Source organism: Lepidochelys kempii, chromosome 5 (genome assembly GCF_965140285.1).
Source record: "Lepidochelys kempii isolate rLepKem1 chromosome 5, rLepKem1.hap1, whole genome shotgun sequence".
Classification (NCBI taxonomy): Eukaryota; Metazoa; Chordata; order Testudines; family Cheloniidae; genus Lepidochelys; species Lepidochelys kempii.
The window spans coordinates 20355312-20370996 of record NC_136384.1 but is presented as its reverse complement, the minus strand read 5'-3'; the positions used below and the strand labels follow the sequence as shown (position 1 = coordinate 20370996).

The 15685-nt window shown below is 39.4% G+C and overlaps 1 protein-coding gene across 6 annotated transcripts in view; it reads right to left on the bottom strand.

Annotated features, from left to right (window-relative positions):
- Positions 1–15685, bottom strand: part of WDR7 (WD repeat domain 7) — a 385388-nt gene that overhangs the window by 300205 nt on the left and 69498 nt on the right. For all 6 annotated transcript variants that reach the window (XM_073343603.2, XM_073343604.2, XM_073343606.2 and 3 more), the window contains 2 exons: positions 13929–14149; positions 4100–4295 (listed from right to left, as the gene is read on the bottom strand). In XM_073343603.2, the coding sequence (XP_073199704.2) occupies positions 4100–4295; positions 13929–14149 (417 nt within the window). The remainder of the gene's footprint in view (positions 1–4099; positions 4296–13928; positions 14150–15685) is intronic.

Below are 15685 nucleotides of genomic sequence, written 5' to 3'. Positions count from 1 at the left end.
AAAATTGCTTGCAACCTGGGTATTTTTTAAAAGAAAATCATGCTCCAGTTCTAGATAAGATGCTTTGATAACTTATCTTAAGTAAAAAAAACCAGCCTATTTCTCCTAAACTCAATAATCTCAATTAATAGAAATATAAGTGCTTTTCATATTAAACCACATCCTACTGTGGAAACAATTTTGGTAGCAGGAATATTATATGTATCAGTTCAGTTAATGATGTTTGAGAAGCTTATTAATGTCTTACGTAACCCCTGTTACACCAGGATTTAAACTGTGGGTGACAGCCCGGACACTGAAATGATCATGAAGGATTGAAGCAAAACAAGAAGCCACAACCTCTCCTATGCCAGGGTGGCCAGAGGCCAGCACAACCACAAAAGTGAGTGGAAGTTGCCAGGAAAAGCCATGAGCATAGTAGCCAGACAACTGTGCTTATTCACTACCTCCTTGCAGCAACCCCCTCACATGGAGCTCACTTGTACCCCCTCACAGTACGATTTAAAACTGCTCCTTTCCCTACTGGAAACACAGATGGAGGCCAGGGCAGTACAAACTTTGTCTCCATCTTAGTAAGCAAAGCTTTGCTGCTACACAAAAGCATAATTCACATCCTTACACTGAACAGTATGTGAAATGATCAACATAACCCAATAGATGATGTTATTTTCTACTTCAGACTGTGAAGCAATGATAAATAGAAGGCACAGCTGCAGGACTTCCTCCTGCTTCTAACTGGTATCGTGTATTGAGAGAAAAGAACACAGCAACAAAACTTGGCTACATCATCAGATATGAAGAAAGATCTTCCTTGAAGAGAAGTTCACAGACTGTCAAAAACGAAAAAACCTTGCACAATTTGCTACATTCATCTGCTAAATTGGATGAATCTGGTTCCACACAGACATTTTCCCCTTAATGCCCTGTCCTCTTATTGCTCCAATTATATTTCATAAGACCTCATGATGTGCTTTCCTTCCCCCCTTCTAGTACATTTCATATTTTTCACTGCAGTTCAGAAACCACCTCTTCTTTCCCCATCAGGGAAAAATATCTGTTACTGTAATGTTTCCCCCACATCAGCAACAATGGGATGAATCAGGTCATCCAGGCTAACTGTCCATCTGAAGATGTGTGTATTACTGATTCACTACAGTGGTAGGTTTAATGAGATAACTTTCCACAGATGAACACCGCGTACGTATTTTGATTTATTTCCTTTCTATGTCTGTAACAGCTTAGAATATATAATTTTCTACATCATATCTATCACTTTTATACACTGTTTGTTCTGTTATTTAAAACTCATTCTCATCCTCTTAAATGCTTCCAATTGAATTCAAAGCTGTAATTTTGAGTATTATCCATCTTTTACTTACTTACTTAGAACAAAAAGAAAAGGAGTACTTGTGGCACCTTAGAGATTAACAAATTTATTTGAGCATAAGCTTTCGTGAGCTACAGCTCACTTCATCAGCTGCATTCAGTGGAAAATACAGTGGGGAGATTTATGATAGTGTGGCTGATGTGATTAGCCCCTATGATGGTGTCCCCTGAATAGATATGTGGATACAGTTGGCAATGGGCTTTGTTGCAAGGATAGGTTCCTGGGTTAGTAGTTCTGTTGTGTCGTGTGTGGTTCCTGGTGAGTATTTGCTTCAGGTTGGGGGGGCTGTCTGTAAGCAAGGACTGGCCTGTCTCCCAAGATCTGTGAGAGTGATAGGTCGTCCTTCAGGATAGGTTGTAGATCCTTAATAATGCGTTGGAGAGGTTTTAGTTGTGGGCTGAAGGTGATGGCTCGTGATGTTCTGTTATTTTCTTTGTTGAGCCTGTCCTGTAGTAGGTAACTTCTGGGTACTCTTCTGGCTCTGTCAATCTGTTTCTTCACTTCTGCAGGTGGGTATTGTAGTTGTAAGAACACTTGATAGAGATCTTGTAGGTGTTTGTCTTTGTCTGAGGGGTTGGAGCAAATGCGCTTGTATAGTAGAGCTTGGCTGTAGACAATGGATCATGTGGTGTGGTCTGGATGAAAGCTGGAGGCATGTAGCTAAGTATAGCAGTCGGTAGGTTTCCAGTATAGGGTGGTGTTTATGTGACCATCGCTTATTAGCACTGTAGTGTCCAGGAAGTGGATCTCTTGTGTGGACTAGTCCAGGCTGAGGTTGATGATAGGATGGAAATTGTTGAAAACATGGTGAAATTCCTCAAGGGCTTCTTTTCCATGGGTCCAGATGATGAAGAGGTCATCAATGTAGCGCAAGTAGAGTAGGGGCATTAGTGGACGAGAGCTGAGGAAGTGTTGTTCTAAGTCAGCCATAAAAATGTTGGCATTCTGTGGGGCCATGCGGGTACCCATAGAAGTGCCGCTAATTAGAAGGTATACATTCTCCCCAAATGTGAAACAGTTATGGGTGCGGACAAAATCACAAAGCTCAGCCACCAGGTTTGCTGTGACATTATCGGGGATACTGTTCCTGACGGCTTGTAGTCCATCTTTGTGTGGAATGTTGGTGTAGAGGGCTTCTACATCCATAGTGGCCAGGATGGTGTTTTCAGGAAGATCACCAAGGGACTGTAATTTCCTCAGGAAGTCAGTGGTGTCTCGAAGATAGCTGGGAGTGCTGGTAGCGTAGGGCCTGAGGAGGGAGTCTACATAGCCAGACAATCCTGCTGTCAGGGTGCCAATGCCTGAGATCATGGGGCACCCAAGATTTCCAGGTTTATGGATCTTGGGTAGCAGACAGAATACCCCAGATTGGGGTTCCAGGGGTGTGTCTGTGCGGATTTGTTCTTGTACTTTTTCAGGGAGTTTCTTGAGCAGATGGTGTCGTTTCTTTTGGTAACCTTCAGTGGGATCAGAGGGTAATGGCTTGTAGAAAGTGGTGTTGGAGAGCTGCCTAGCAGCCTCTTGTTCATATTCCAACCTATTCATGATGACGACAGCACCTCCTTTGTCAGCCTTTTTGATTATGATGTCAGAGTTGTTTCTGAGGCTGTGGATGGCATTGCGTTCCGCATGGCTGAGGTTATGGGGCAAGTGATGCTGCTTTTCCACAATTTCAGCCTGTGCACATCGGCGGAAGCACTCTATGTAGAAGTCCAGTCTGTTGTTTCGACCTTCAGGAGGACTCAACCCAGAATCCTTCTTTCTGTAGTCTTGGTAGGAAGGTCTCTGTGGGTTAGTATGTTGTTCAGAGGTGTGTTGGAAATATTCCTTGAGTCGGAGACGTTGAAAATAGGATACTAGGTCACCACAGAACTGTATCATGTTTGTGGGGGTGGAGGGGCAGAAGGAGAGGCCCCAAGATAGGACAGATTCTTCTGCTGGGCTAAGAGTGTAACTGGATAGATTAACAATATTGCTGGGTGGGTTAAGGGAACCACTGTTGTGGCCCCTTGTTGCATGTAGTAGTTTAGATAGTTTAGTGTCCTTTTTCTTTTGTAGAACAGCTTACAGAGCATCTTTCATCATATGATCTTAAGGCACTTTACAAATCAACTACAGCACCCCCGTGAGTAGGTATATATGATTATCCCCCATTTTACAGATAAGGAAACTGAACCACAGGGAGGTTAAGTTACTTGCCCAGGATCATAGAAGTCAATGGCAGATCTGGGAATAAAAGTCCAGATTTCCTGACTCCAAGTCCTGTTGATTTAACCACTAGACCGTGCTTACTCAACAGTTACTTCAAGTTTAAGGACAAACTCAAACAATCAGTTACTGAAGTCTCCATCAGTGTGTCCAGCAGTTGACAGCCCAAGTGCATTAATTAGCTTTTCTAAAGATAAATAAGAAATTAAGTGGGGGGGAAAAATAACCACGGCTAACTGTATTTCTCTAAATCTAATCAAGAACTAATTATTGGTTTTAACTACTGGAATGTATGCAAGAGTTGTGGCACCAAAGAATCCTAGGCATACTCCATATTTAGAGAGTCATATTTCCCAAAGGTAATGTGATAAAGTATGTTTGGTGTCATGCCAATCTGTCTTGCAGATGGAAAGCTAGACAAACCTTATAGAACATATCCCCAAAAAGAAGAATTTAGCTCCAAATGAAGGGATATTTTGTTCAGTTTCTTGCACTTGACCTTACCGGTATCCATTTGCCAGACATACACAGATCCGTCAGAACATCCCACCACCAGGTAATCATCTGAAGGCCTCCACTTTATTACTTGAATAGGGAAAAGGTGACGAGATGCCAGCATAATGCATTTTTTCTCTCGCAAACTCAAAAGTCCTACTGAGTGGTCACTGGCTACTGAGCAGATGCAGTGCTGGACTCTTCCCTGAAAAATAAAACATGTCTTGATCATAATAAGATTACTTTATATTTCCATATCACTCTTCATCAGAGATCTAAGTAACAAACAAACTTCAACAATCTGTGAGTTTTGTAATTACTACCATACCCATTTTACAGATAAGACACAGAGAGTGAAATTCTAACCCCATCAAAGTCCATGGCAAAATTCCCATTTGACTTTAATGGGCGCAGGATTTCACCAAGAGAACTTAAGTGATTTGCTAAAGATTGCACATATTGAAGAGCTGGGAACAGAATTTAGGAAGTCACCTGTTAACCACTTGAACATAATTGCTTATCCAGGCAGGTTGTGAACAGTGTTAGGGGATAATGAACATCCTGCCTCTCCTATATTGCTTAATGCTACAAGAGTCTCAGTATGGAAGTATCTGAAAACCACTACACAAAACCAGTGATGTTACTTAACTAACATTAATTAAGAGGCTCTGAACTTTTCATACCTTGATATATTATACGTTTGTTTGTTCTTAAAAAGTGATCACTGAAGTTATCTAACATTCTTCCTTCTTAGAAAAAAAATTGAGATAAGGTTTAAATACTTTTTTTTTTTTTTTTGAAGTGCATCTCATCCAAGCACTTACGGAAATGTTTTCTGAAAAGCTGCAAAATTAATGCAACGAGAACAAGAAATAATCATGTCTTGGAACAGTTTTGCAGTCTTTTAAAAACAATTCAGCCATTTGACAAAATAGTTCACCTTCAAAGCAAATAGAGATTATTTATGCTCAAAAGAATCTTGTTTTCATTTTATTATATTACAGCATGAAACATGAGCCAATACAGGGAATGACACTACAGCCCTGATCCAGGAGGGAGCTCTGCAATTATAAATCCAATGCAGCTTCCCACTGACTTCCTTGGGGGTCAGCCTAAGTAGAGCCATTTGTAAAATCAGAGCCTAAAACAGTATTTTTAGTAAATCTATTAATTCACAACTTTGTTGTAGGTGAGGAAATGATAGGAAGAAGGTATTTGCGCCTCCAACCGATTTCCTATTTTTTAAAGGTCAAAACACACAACTGACAAAGGGGAATTTCTATCAAACAAGCATATAATTATTCCTGACACTTTCAATTTGCAATTAGTAAGTGTTTAGGTGAATTGTCAAAACAAGATTCTCTGTAAAAAAAACCAATCTTATTCTTTATTACCATTGGCTGTGGTTCTTTTAATGTTTGCATAATTGAAAACACAAAAATGTGCCTTTATAATGATCAATAATATAATCAACTAATCATATAGAGACAAGCCATCAGAAATAATTTGAATAGAAAGAAACACTATAAGCAAGATACTGCTGAACAATTTAATTTTTTTTTATTACTTTAAATTCAAGCATCATTGCAAACTACATTTAATATTACATTTAATTTTGGGCAGGTGTTAATTTTTTAAATGGTTATAAGTTGAATGGAGCCATAAACATCCAGTAACAATTAAAGTAAATGAGACAGAATCTAAGTATTTACATCATTGTGTATGGTTTGCCACAACAGATACAGGCCCTGACTGAGAAAAGCACTTAAGCATGTGTGTAAATTGTTTTTCTGAACAGGGATATATTGAAACACATGCTTCCCGAAATGAAGGCCATAGTACTTAGAGAGACTGGCACATTCAATTTTATTCAGATGAAAACAGACAGAAGGAACCTTTAGAATATAAAATCAAAACAAATCCAACTGCCTGCAAGTATACCAAGGTGTATTCTAAGTAGCAACTCTAGAGTAAACTCTTGAGATTAAAATAACATCATGTACCCAAATAAATGTAAAAAGAAAAGGAGTACTTGTGGCATCTTAGAGACTGAAAAATTTGTTCACCTCTAAGGTGCTACAAGTACTCCTTTTCTTTTTGCGAATACAGACTAACAGGGCTGCTACTCTGAAACCAAATAAATGTGTTATGGCACATGTAAGTTAAGTTATTTTAATATAATTTGCTGACAATGTTCATTATTATTATCGTAATGTATGACTAACTTTTGTATATGCATGTAGAGCAATGGTTCCCAAACTTTTTACTAAGGTGACCCACAAACTGCATTTTTCCTTCTTTTGCAGCCCACCATTATATATATGCAAACTCCACTCCATCAACACAACCCTAATCCCAGCAGAGAGGAGGCCTGCAGGGAGGGAGTTTGGAGCGCAAACCTACCCCGAACTCATCCTGCAGTAGCAGTTCCTATCCCACAGGGCTGGGCTTAGCTTTCCACTCAGAGGGCAGCAAGGAGAAACCTGAGTGGCACTGAGACCCTGAGTGGCACTGAGACCCTGTGCACCAGGTCACAATGCCCAGAGTGGGGCCCAGCCCCACGGGACAGGAACTACCACTGCAGGGTGACTGTGGGGCAGGCTCGCTCTCCAACTGCATTGGGGTGGGAGAAGTATACGCTTGCCTCCACCAGGGCCCAGGGATGAGGTAATACAGCCCTAGATGTGGCGACCCATCTAGAAACTTCCCACGACCCACTGGTATGTCTGGACTGTTTGGGAAATACTGATCTAAAAAATGGCAGTAGGCATACAACAAATGAATTCTGAATTAGGTTGTAGTCATTTTACAATAGCAGCTGAAGTTACTGTCATCAAATTATCAGTCCAACCAGTATAAGACCCCAAGCACCCATAATAATCATTACCTCCAGAAGTCCATTCATTAACAAAATACATCTTCCATTTACCAATGAATACCTAATCCTGGTGTAAATTACAGCACAGTCTGGTGAATGCTGCATAAACATAATTTAGAATATACAGAATAAGCTAAATTCTTATCCCACCAAAGTATACATGAGTTTTGATATCAATGGGGTCAAAAACTTAGCCCATGAATTCTTTGGTATCTGCAGAGCACAATGCACACTTCAAACTCTATAAAAATCACAACCCTCCTTTCACATTAAAGAGAGTTACATGCCCATACAGGGCATAGATCGGGCCCAGTGCTGAACAACAGAGCATCAAAAGCCATCAGAATTATAGTAGGTATGCCATAATATCTTGTGAGGATCATTCTTTCTGATATCTCTCCAGTTTGAAAGCATACTTATTAGGGCTGTCGATTAATCACAGTTAATACACACGATTAACTCAAAAAAAAGTAATAAAAAAAAATTAATCATGCTTAATCGCAGTTTTAATTGCGCTGTTAAATGACAGAATACCAATTGAAACTTATTAAATATTTTTGGATGTTTTTCTACATTTTCAAATATTTTGATTTTAATTACAACACAAAATTCAAAGTGTACTCTGCTCACTATATATTTTTATTACAAATATTTGCACCGTAAAAAACAAAATTATGAACAAAATAGTATTTTTAAGTTCACCTCATACAAGTACAGTAGTGCAATCTCTATCATGAAAACGCAACTTACAAATGTAGATTTTTTTTGTTACATAACTGTACCCAAAAAACAAACCAATGCAAAACCTTAGAGCCTACAAGTCCTACTTTCTGTTCAGCCAATCGCTAAGACAAACAAGTTTGTTTACATTTATGGGATATAATGCTGCCCACGTCTTATTTACAATGTCACCAGAAAGTGAGAACAAAGTTCACATGGGACTTTATAGCCAGCATTGCAAGGTATTTACGTGCCAGATACGCTAAACATTCGTATGCCCCTTCATGCTTCGGCCACCATTCCAGAGGACACGCTTCCATGCTGATGACACTCAATAATGCTTCTGCTATATACTTCATGTTATAGCAGTCTCAGATGATGACTCAGCACGTTCATTTTAAGAACACTTTCACTGCAGATTTGACAAAAATGCAAAGAAGGTACCAATGTGAGATTTCTAAAAATAGCTACAGTACTTGACCCAAGGTTTAAGAATCTGAAGTGCCTTCCAAAATCTGAGAGGGACGAGGTGTGGAGCATGCTTTCAGAAGTCTTAAAAGAGCAACACTCAGATGCGGAAACTACAGAACCCGAACTACCAAAAAAGAAAATCAACCTGCTGGTGGCATCTGACTCAGATGATGAAAATAAACATGCATCAGTCCACTCTGCTTTGGATCATTAACGAGCAGAACTGGTCATCAGAATGGATGCATGTCTTCTGGAATGGTGGATGAAGCATGAAGGGATATATGAATCTTTAGCGTATCTGGCATGTAAATATCTTGCGACACGGCTGCAACAGTGCCATTCGAACACCTTTTCTCACTTTCAGGTGACACTGTGAACAAGAAGCAGGCATTATCTCTACAAACATAAACAAACTTGTTTGAGCGATCGGCTGAACAAGAAATAGGATTGAGTGGACTTTTAGGCTCTAAAGTTCTACATTGTTTTATTTTTGAACGTGCATTTCAGTAGTGATGTACCTATAATTTGTAATGATATTTTGCATCCTGTGAAAGAAGGCATTTTATATATAAGAAAAATTCTTCTTCTTCTTCATGCATTTATGCTGATTCTACATTTATCCAGCTTCCTGTCCAATTAGAACCTTCTAAAAGATTTTAATAGAAAGTCCTTTTTCAAAGGAACAAAATCCTGTACCCAGGACCCTCACCCTATTCATTATTTTTTCTTCTGGGAATACAATTTTAAGACCATGGGAAACATCTTCTGTTGCATTAGGCTGACTTGCTCCTTGGTGCAGCTAAGGTTAGCATATTGGTGAAAGTGTAATTAAACTACATTTTAAAAATGTGTACATTTAACTAAAAAGCCTAGACTAAAAATAATTCATTTAAAAATCTGAATCCACGCTTATTACTCTTCTTCATCCATTATCTTTTAGTGTAAAAATGTAATACTTATTTTAAAAAATGTGAGAAAAATAATCCACACATGAAAAATCTACACATTGACAACATCTTAAAGGAACAAAAACAGTGTTTCATGTCAGACTGTAGGATCTCATATAGTTTGATTTAAAAAATAATTGAAAGAAAATTCCTTTCCACTTAACATGCCATAAGGTGTAATCTGCATACATACCACAATAAATAGTAGTGCTCTGGTCAAAGGTTAAGTGAAGCTTTATTGAACCATGTAAACAGAGATATTATGATTCAGTGATCAGCACATAATGTGGTTAGCTCTCAAATGCTCAACAGAACGGATGTTTGCCAAGCATTCAGCAAATATGCTCATACCCACACCCCCTTCACTTTTTATGTATCCCTTTGGTCTTTAAGCACATCTATTGATGTGCTTTAAACTACTGGCATAACCGAACTGGTCATTCAGTTAGCAGTAATCCTTCTATTTGTGAAATTAGTTTTATAGAGGATATTACCACCTGTGCTTCAAATCAATATGCTGCATGTGTTTTTTTTCTTAAAAAGGATGCCAATCTTGAACATTTGGGGGGGGGGGAGCGAGGGAAATAGAACTTTTAAGGGGTTTTTTTTTGTAATTATTACAAAACACAGCAACTCATTTGTCCTGCTTTAATTAAGGTTGTAAGTAGGGCTGTCAATTAATTGCAGTTAACTCATGCGATTAACTCAAAAAAATTAATTGTGATTAAAAAATTTTAATTGCAATTAATCGCCATTTTAATCACACTATTAAACAATACTACACCAATTGAAATTTATTAAATATTTTGGATATTTTTCTACATTTTTATATTATATTCTGTGTTGTAATTGAAATCAAAGTGTATATTATTTTTATTATAAATATTTGCACTGCAAAAATGATAAACAAAAGAAATAGTATTTTTCAATTCATCTCAAACAAGTACTGTCGTGCATTCTCTTTGCGGTGAAAGTGCAACTTACAAATGTTGATTTTTTGTTTGTTTGTTACATAACTGCACTCAAAAACAAAACAATGTTTTGTAGGCTTCACAGCCTACATTTCCACTCAGTCTTACTTCTTGTTCAGCCAATTGCGCAGACAGATAAGTTTGTTTACATTTACAGGAGATAATGCTGCCTGCTTCTTATTTACAATGTCACCAAAAAGCAAGCAAAGGCATTTGCAAGGTATTTACGTGCAGATATGCTGAACATTCGTATGCCCCTTCATGCTTCAGCCACAATTCCAGAGGACACGCTTCCATGCTGATGACGCTCATTAAAAAAAAAATGCATTAATTAAATCTGTGACTTAAATCCTGAGGGGAGAATTGTATGTTCCCTGCTCTGTTTTACCAGCATTCTGCCATATATTTCATGTTATAGCAGTCTTGGATGATGACTCAGCACATGTTGTTCATTTTAAGAACACTTTCACTGCAGATTTGACAAAACACAAAGAAGGTACCAATGTGAGATTTCTAAAGATAGCTACAGCACTCGACCCAAGGTTTAAGAATCTGAAGTGCCTTCCAAAATCTGAGAGGGACTAGGTAGGGGCATACTTTCAGAAGTCTTAAAAGAGCAACACTCAGATGCAGGAACTACAGAACCCGAACTACAAAAAGAAAATCAACCTTCTGCTGTGGCATCTAATTCAGATAATGAAAATGAACATGTGCCGATTTGCACTGCTTCGAACTGTTATTGAACAGAACCCGTCATCAGCATGGACGCATGTCCTCTGGAATGGTGGTTGAAGCATGAAGGGACTTATGAATCTTTAGCGCATCTGGCACGTAAATATCTCGCAACAGCTGCTACAACAGTGCCATGCAAATGCCTGTTCTCACTTTCACGTGACATTGTAAACAAGAAGTGGGCAGCATTGTCTCTTTAAAATGTAAATAAACTTGTATGTCCGAGCGATTGGCTGAACAAGAAGCAAAAATGAGTGGACTTGCAGGCTCTAAAATTTTACATTGTTTTATTTTTGAATGCAGGTTTTTTGTACATAGTTCTACATTTGTAAGTTCAATTTTCATGATGAAGAGATTGCACTACAGTACTTGTATTAGGTGAACTGAAAAATACTTTTTCTTTTTTTTTATAGTACAAATACTTGTAATCAAAAATAAATATTAAGTGAGCACTGTACACTTATATTTGAAAATGTAGAACATCCAAAAATATTTAAATAAATGGTATTCTATTTATTGTTTAATCATGCGATTAATTTTTTTAATCATGCGACAGCCCTAGTTGTAAGTAGTTCTATTGTGAATGTTTTCTTTTTTTGGCAGGGATTCTAAAATCTGGCATTAAAAAGTTCACTCTCAGCAAAATATTTTAGTTTAGAAGGGAAGTTTGGTGGAGTTAATAAAGGCGACGATTTTCTTACAGAGGTCACAGAAGTCATGGACTCTGTGACTTCCAGAGACCTCCGTGACTTGAGCTGGCAGCACCTGGGAGCTGCAGCAGGGTCCCCCCTCCGCCTGTGACAGCTAGGAACTGTGGTGGCCCCAAGCTCCCAGCCACAGTGGGGGTGCTCCGCTGGTAGGAGCCACCGCAGGGGGTGCCCCAGAGCAGGCTCACACACCTAGCCAGGCCCCTCGGGGTGGTGTGGGGATCCCCACAGCTCCCTGTTTTGTCACACATATTTTTAGTAAAAGTCACGGATAGGTCACAGGCTTTCATGAATTTTTCTTTATTGCCCATGACCTGTTCCTGACTTTTATGAAAAATTTCCGTGACAAAATCTTAGCCTTAATTATGAGTATGGGAATGAACAAGAATAAAGCAGAACTGCTTAGCCAAGAGCAGCGCCAAACTAAAGGAAGAGAAAAAATGTAGATAGCAGAAAGTTGGCAAGGTCATATGACTTCCTTCCAGTGGTATCCAACCTTTTAAGCCCCCAGACAAAAAAAGGTATTACAAAATATCAAGGGATGCTACCAGGAAGGGAAAAGTTATTTCAAGCTGCCCTTCTTTTAACCCCCAATGTCCATTTACACTCCCTTCTCCTACTACTGAACTGGGTGCCTAAAAGCAGCTCTCAGCTCAAGCCCTTAACCCAAACTTTAGGTTCCAAAATGCTCTGCCATTTATTCAAAGTACCAGATGGGCTTGGAAAGAGAAGAGATAACCTTCTTTTTCAAATCTTACTTTAGTGGCCCCATCCCTCAGAAACCCACCTATCTCTGCCTTTAACCCTCACCTAGCCCCCAACCCTTTTTGCAAGCACATTCCTCAGCCCCAATCCCTGAAGGGAACAGTTGGTTCCTTTTCCTGAAGCCTCCAGCCCCCAGGAACTCAGCCCATCTTTCCCATCGTACACAGCCCCCAGTATCCGCAGGAAACACAACCCCCCGCCCCCATCTCTATCCCTCTCTCCCCTCTATGTTCCTCAAGAATACCCCCAATACTTACCTTAGGTCCCTATTCACCCCAACCTTCCCATTCCCAAAAATAAACTCTTTCCAAAAACAAAACCACTCAACTGCAGTGGGGGCACCCCGCCTCCAAAATCAATGACTACTGCCTCCACTGCACTGTCTGGGACCTCTGCTATTGTGTGTTTTCCTCATGCCCTTTCCAGACAGCCAACCCTCCTACTGAACCAGCGGCAGTTACGCTTCCTTGCTCCCCTTTCCCTTCTGCTGCTCCTTCCTTTCTTCTGATGACTTTGTGGCTCTAGTCTTCTGCACTACCTTCCTCTTAAAGGAGCAGCAGCTCAGAGGCTCCTCACTTCCCCTCCAGGGGAAACTGCACTAGGGGACTTTTAGCGCACTGCAGTAGGTTCTACACAGACAGCTACTTTATGACAGGCTAAAGTGTTATACGTTACACCCCAGTTTGTCACTCACTGTATAGACAAGCCCCAATAATATATTTTGCATATACGTATATCTATATTTACGTGTGTGTGTATTTTGTGTAAAACAGTTTTAATTATAAATCAACTTCAATTATCAAAACAATGAAAAAGCAGCTCACTCTTTTACTTAATAATATTTCCTTAAAACCCACTTCATTCAAATGTCTTAAAATGCTTGACTTCTCCTTTAATATAAAAGTATCAGAGGGGTAGCCGTGTTAGTCTGCTTCCACAAAAACAACGAGAAGTCCGGTGGCACCTTAAAGACTAACAGATTTATTTGGGCATGAGCTTTCGTGGGTAAAAAACCACTTGAAAAAAAAAAGCTGAAGAAGTGGGGTTTTTACCCACGAAAGCTTATACCCAAATAAATCTGTTAGTCTTTAAGGTGCCACCAGACTCCCCATTTCTTATAAAAAAATAAATAAAAGTGAGCTAAATTAGACTTCAACATTTAAAAAAATATTCAACAAAATCACAGAGCTAACAAGATAAGCACTTCTCCCTCTGCATCGCTTCATCCATCTACCAGTAGTCTATTCAGACTGTAATATCTTAAAGGCAGGGACCTTGTCTTCATGCTTCCATTTAAAACACCTGGCTCACTACTGAAGTAATATACCAAACGTACTATCATCTGTTTGTTATTAGACAAAGTTTAATTGTCCATTAATGAACTACTGTCTTAATTCCTCAACTAACTAAAAAAGCAAAATCATGAAATAATTTCACTTTGCTCCGAAAAATTAGCACCTATACATGTCAATGTGAATTGAGTTTGACTGACACGTCTCTCAATTTAGTAAATTTTGTTTGTTTTGTCCAAAATGTCTGTATATACACACACTCATTATAAGGGTTCCATCAATATAATTCTTGGAGGACTGCATTATAGACGAGTGGTGAAGCCACAATACTAGTGTACATTTAATATAAACTTACACTACAGTTTTCTGGTGGAACTAGAAGTTGTGTAATCTCTCCACCATGGACACAGAAGATGTGTTTCATTTCTCCAGAAAAGATGTCCCATATAATGACTGAAAAATCCACACCACCTGAGATCAAGTATCTTTGGTCATAACGAGATGAGACCTGATGAGGATACAGTAAACATGTAACTTTGTTCCGATGAGCCCGGAGATTTCTGTGAGGTGGCCAACCTGGGAAATAATTTAAAAAAAGTTTAACAACTTTAAATATTCAACAATATTTTTAAATTACAAAACTGAGTATAATTTTAGCAGGAGTGGTAAAAAAGGCAGGGAAAATTCTCAAATCTTCACCCTTCCTTCCTCACCCCTCAAACAGATATACTAGTTGTGACACTGGTAGACCAGGTACCAGCTCATGCCAAAGCCCCAGGCCAATTCACTTGTTTATGGTTTATTAATATAGATCACAGTGATTGTTAAATGTATAAGAGTGTAGTTGGTGTTTAAACTTCATGAAAACTAATGGGATGTTACTTGCATTGTTTTCACTTATCTGTATCCTGTTATAGGGGGGTTGGAACAGAGTGGGACAGCGGATCATGGCCCTCCCACTTTTTACAAGCCATAAGGACGTGTGACCGTGGGGGGGGGGGAGGGAAGAGGAGGCAGCAGGGTCTTGTGGGGGAAAAGCCAGTGTGGGAGTGGGGCCCCGGGGTGAGGCAGTGCAAGGAGGTGGGGCCACAGTTCAGGCACTGTTGGCTCCCCCACTGTTAGGAAGCTTCCCCCGCCCCTGTCCTGTTATAATGTAGTAGCAAACATTTATATTGTGTGTACTGCTGTAACTAAATAACCCATCAAAGGAGAAAGAAACCTGGACTAATAGAAAAGAGCTAATTGCAAACCAAGTGGTCACTGTGTGTGATGATTAGAGGTCAACGACTCAAAATGCATTCATCATACTCTACCATCAAAGGAAAAGCCCACGTGGGCAGTGACACTGTCGGCTTGTTTTCTGTGAGAAGAAGCTGTAAGTACGGAATCAAGGAAATATCCTTCATCTCTGGACTGTTTGGACTCTTACAGGGAAGTGTACCAGATGCAAAGTGGTGATACCTAAAGACAATCTGGGTACCCTGAAAAGACTTTTGGGAAACTGGCAGTTTATTACATCACTGCCACCATTTGGAATTATAAACTGTGACTCACCTGTGCATATATTTCACCTGCCTTAATCTCTCAGCAGCTCTCATTTCCTTTTCTTAGCTAATAAACCTTTAGTTTATAGAATTGGCTACCAGCATTGCCTTTGGTGTAAGATCTAGAGCATCAATTGATCTGAGGTATGTGATTGGTCTCCTGGGGCTGGGAACAACCTCATGTGGTGTGATTTTTGGTGTAAGTGACCTTTTATCACAAAGTCCAGTTTGTCTGGGTGGCAAGATAGACTGGAGAGTCTAAGGGGACTGTCTGCGACTCCACAGTAAGATTGGTATAGTGATCCAGGAGTTCACATTTGTTACTGGTTTGGTGAAATCTAATTATAGAACATGACATCATGTTGGGGTATCTACCCTGTTTTCTGATAGTCTGCTATGAGGTAGGCACTAACAGTTGTGAGCCACTCCAGACAGCATGACATGAGCTGGGAGCCAGCTAGTGTTCACTATTTAGATTTCTCCTGATATAAAAGAATTTAGGGATTATCAAGGGTATTGTAAAAATGGCTCCCTTTTTATCTCCTATTTGCTAAAGCACCTGATGCTG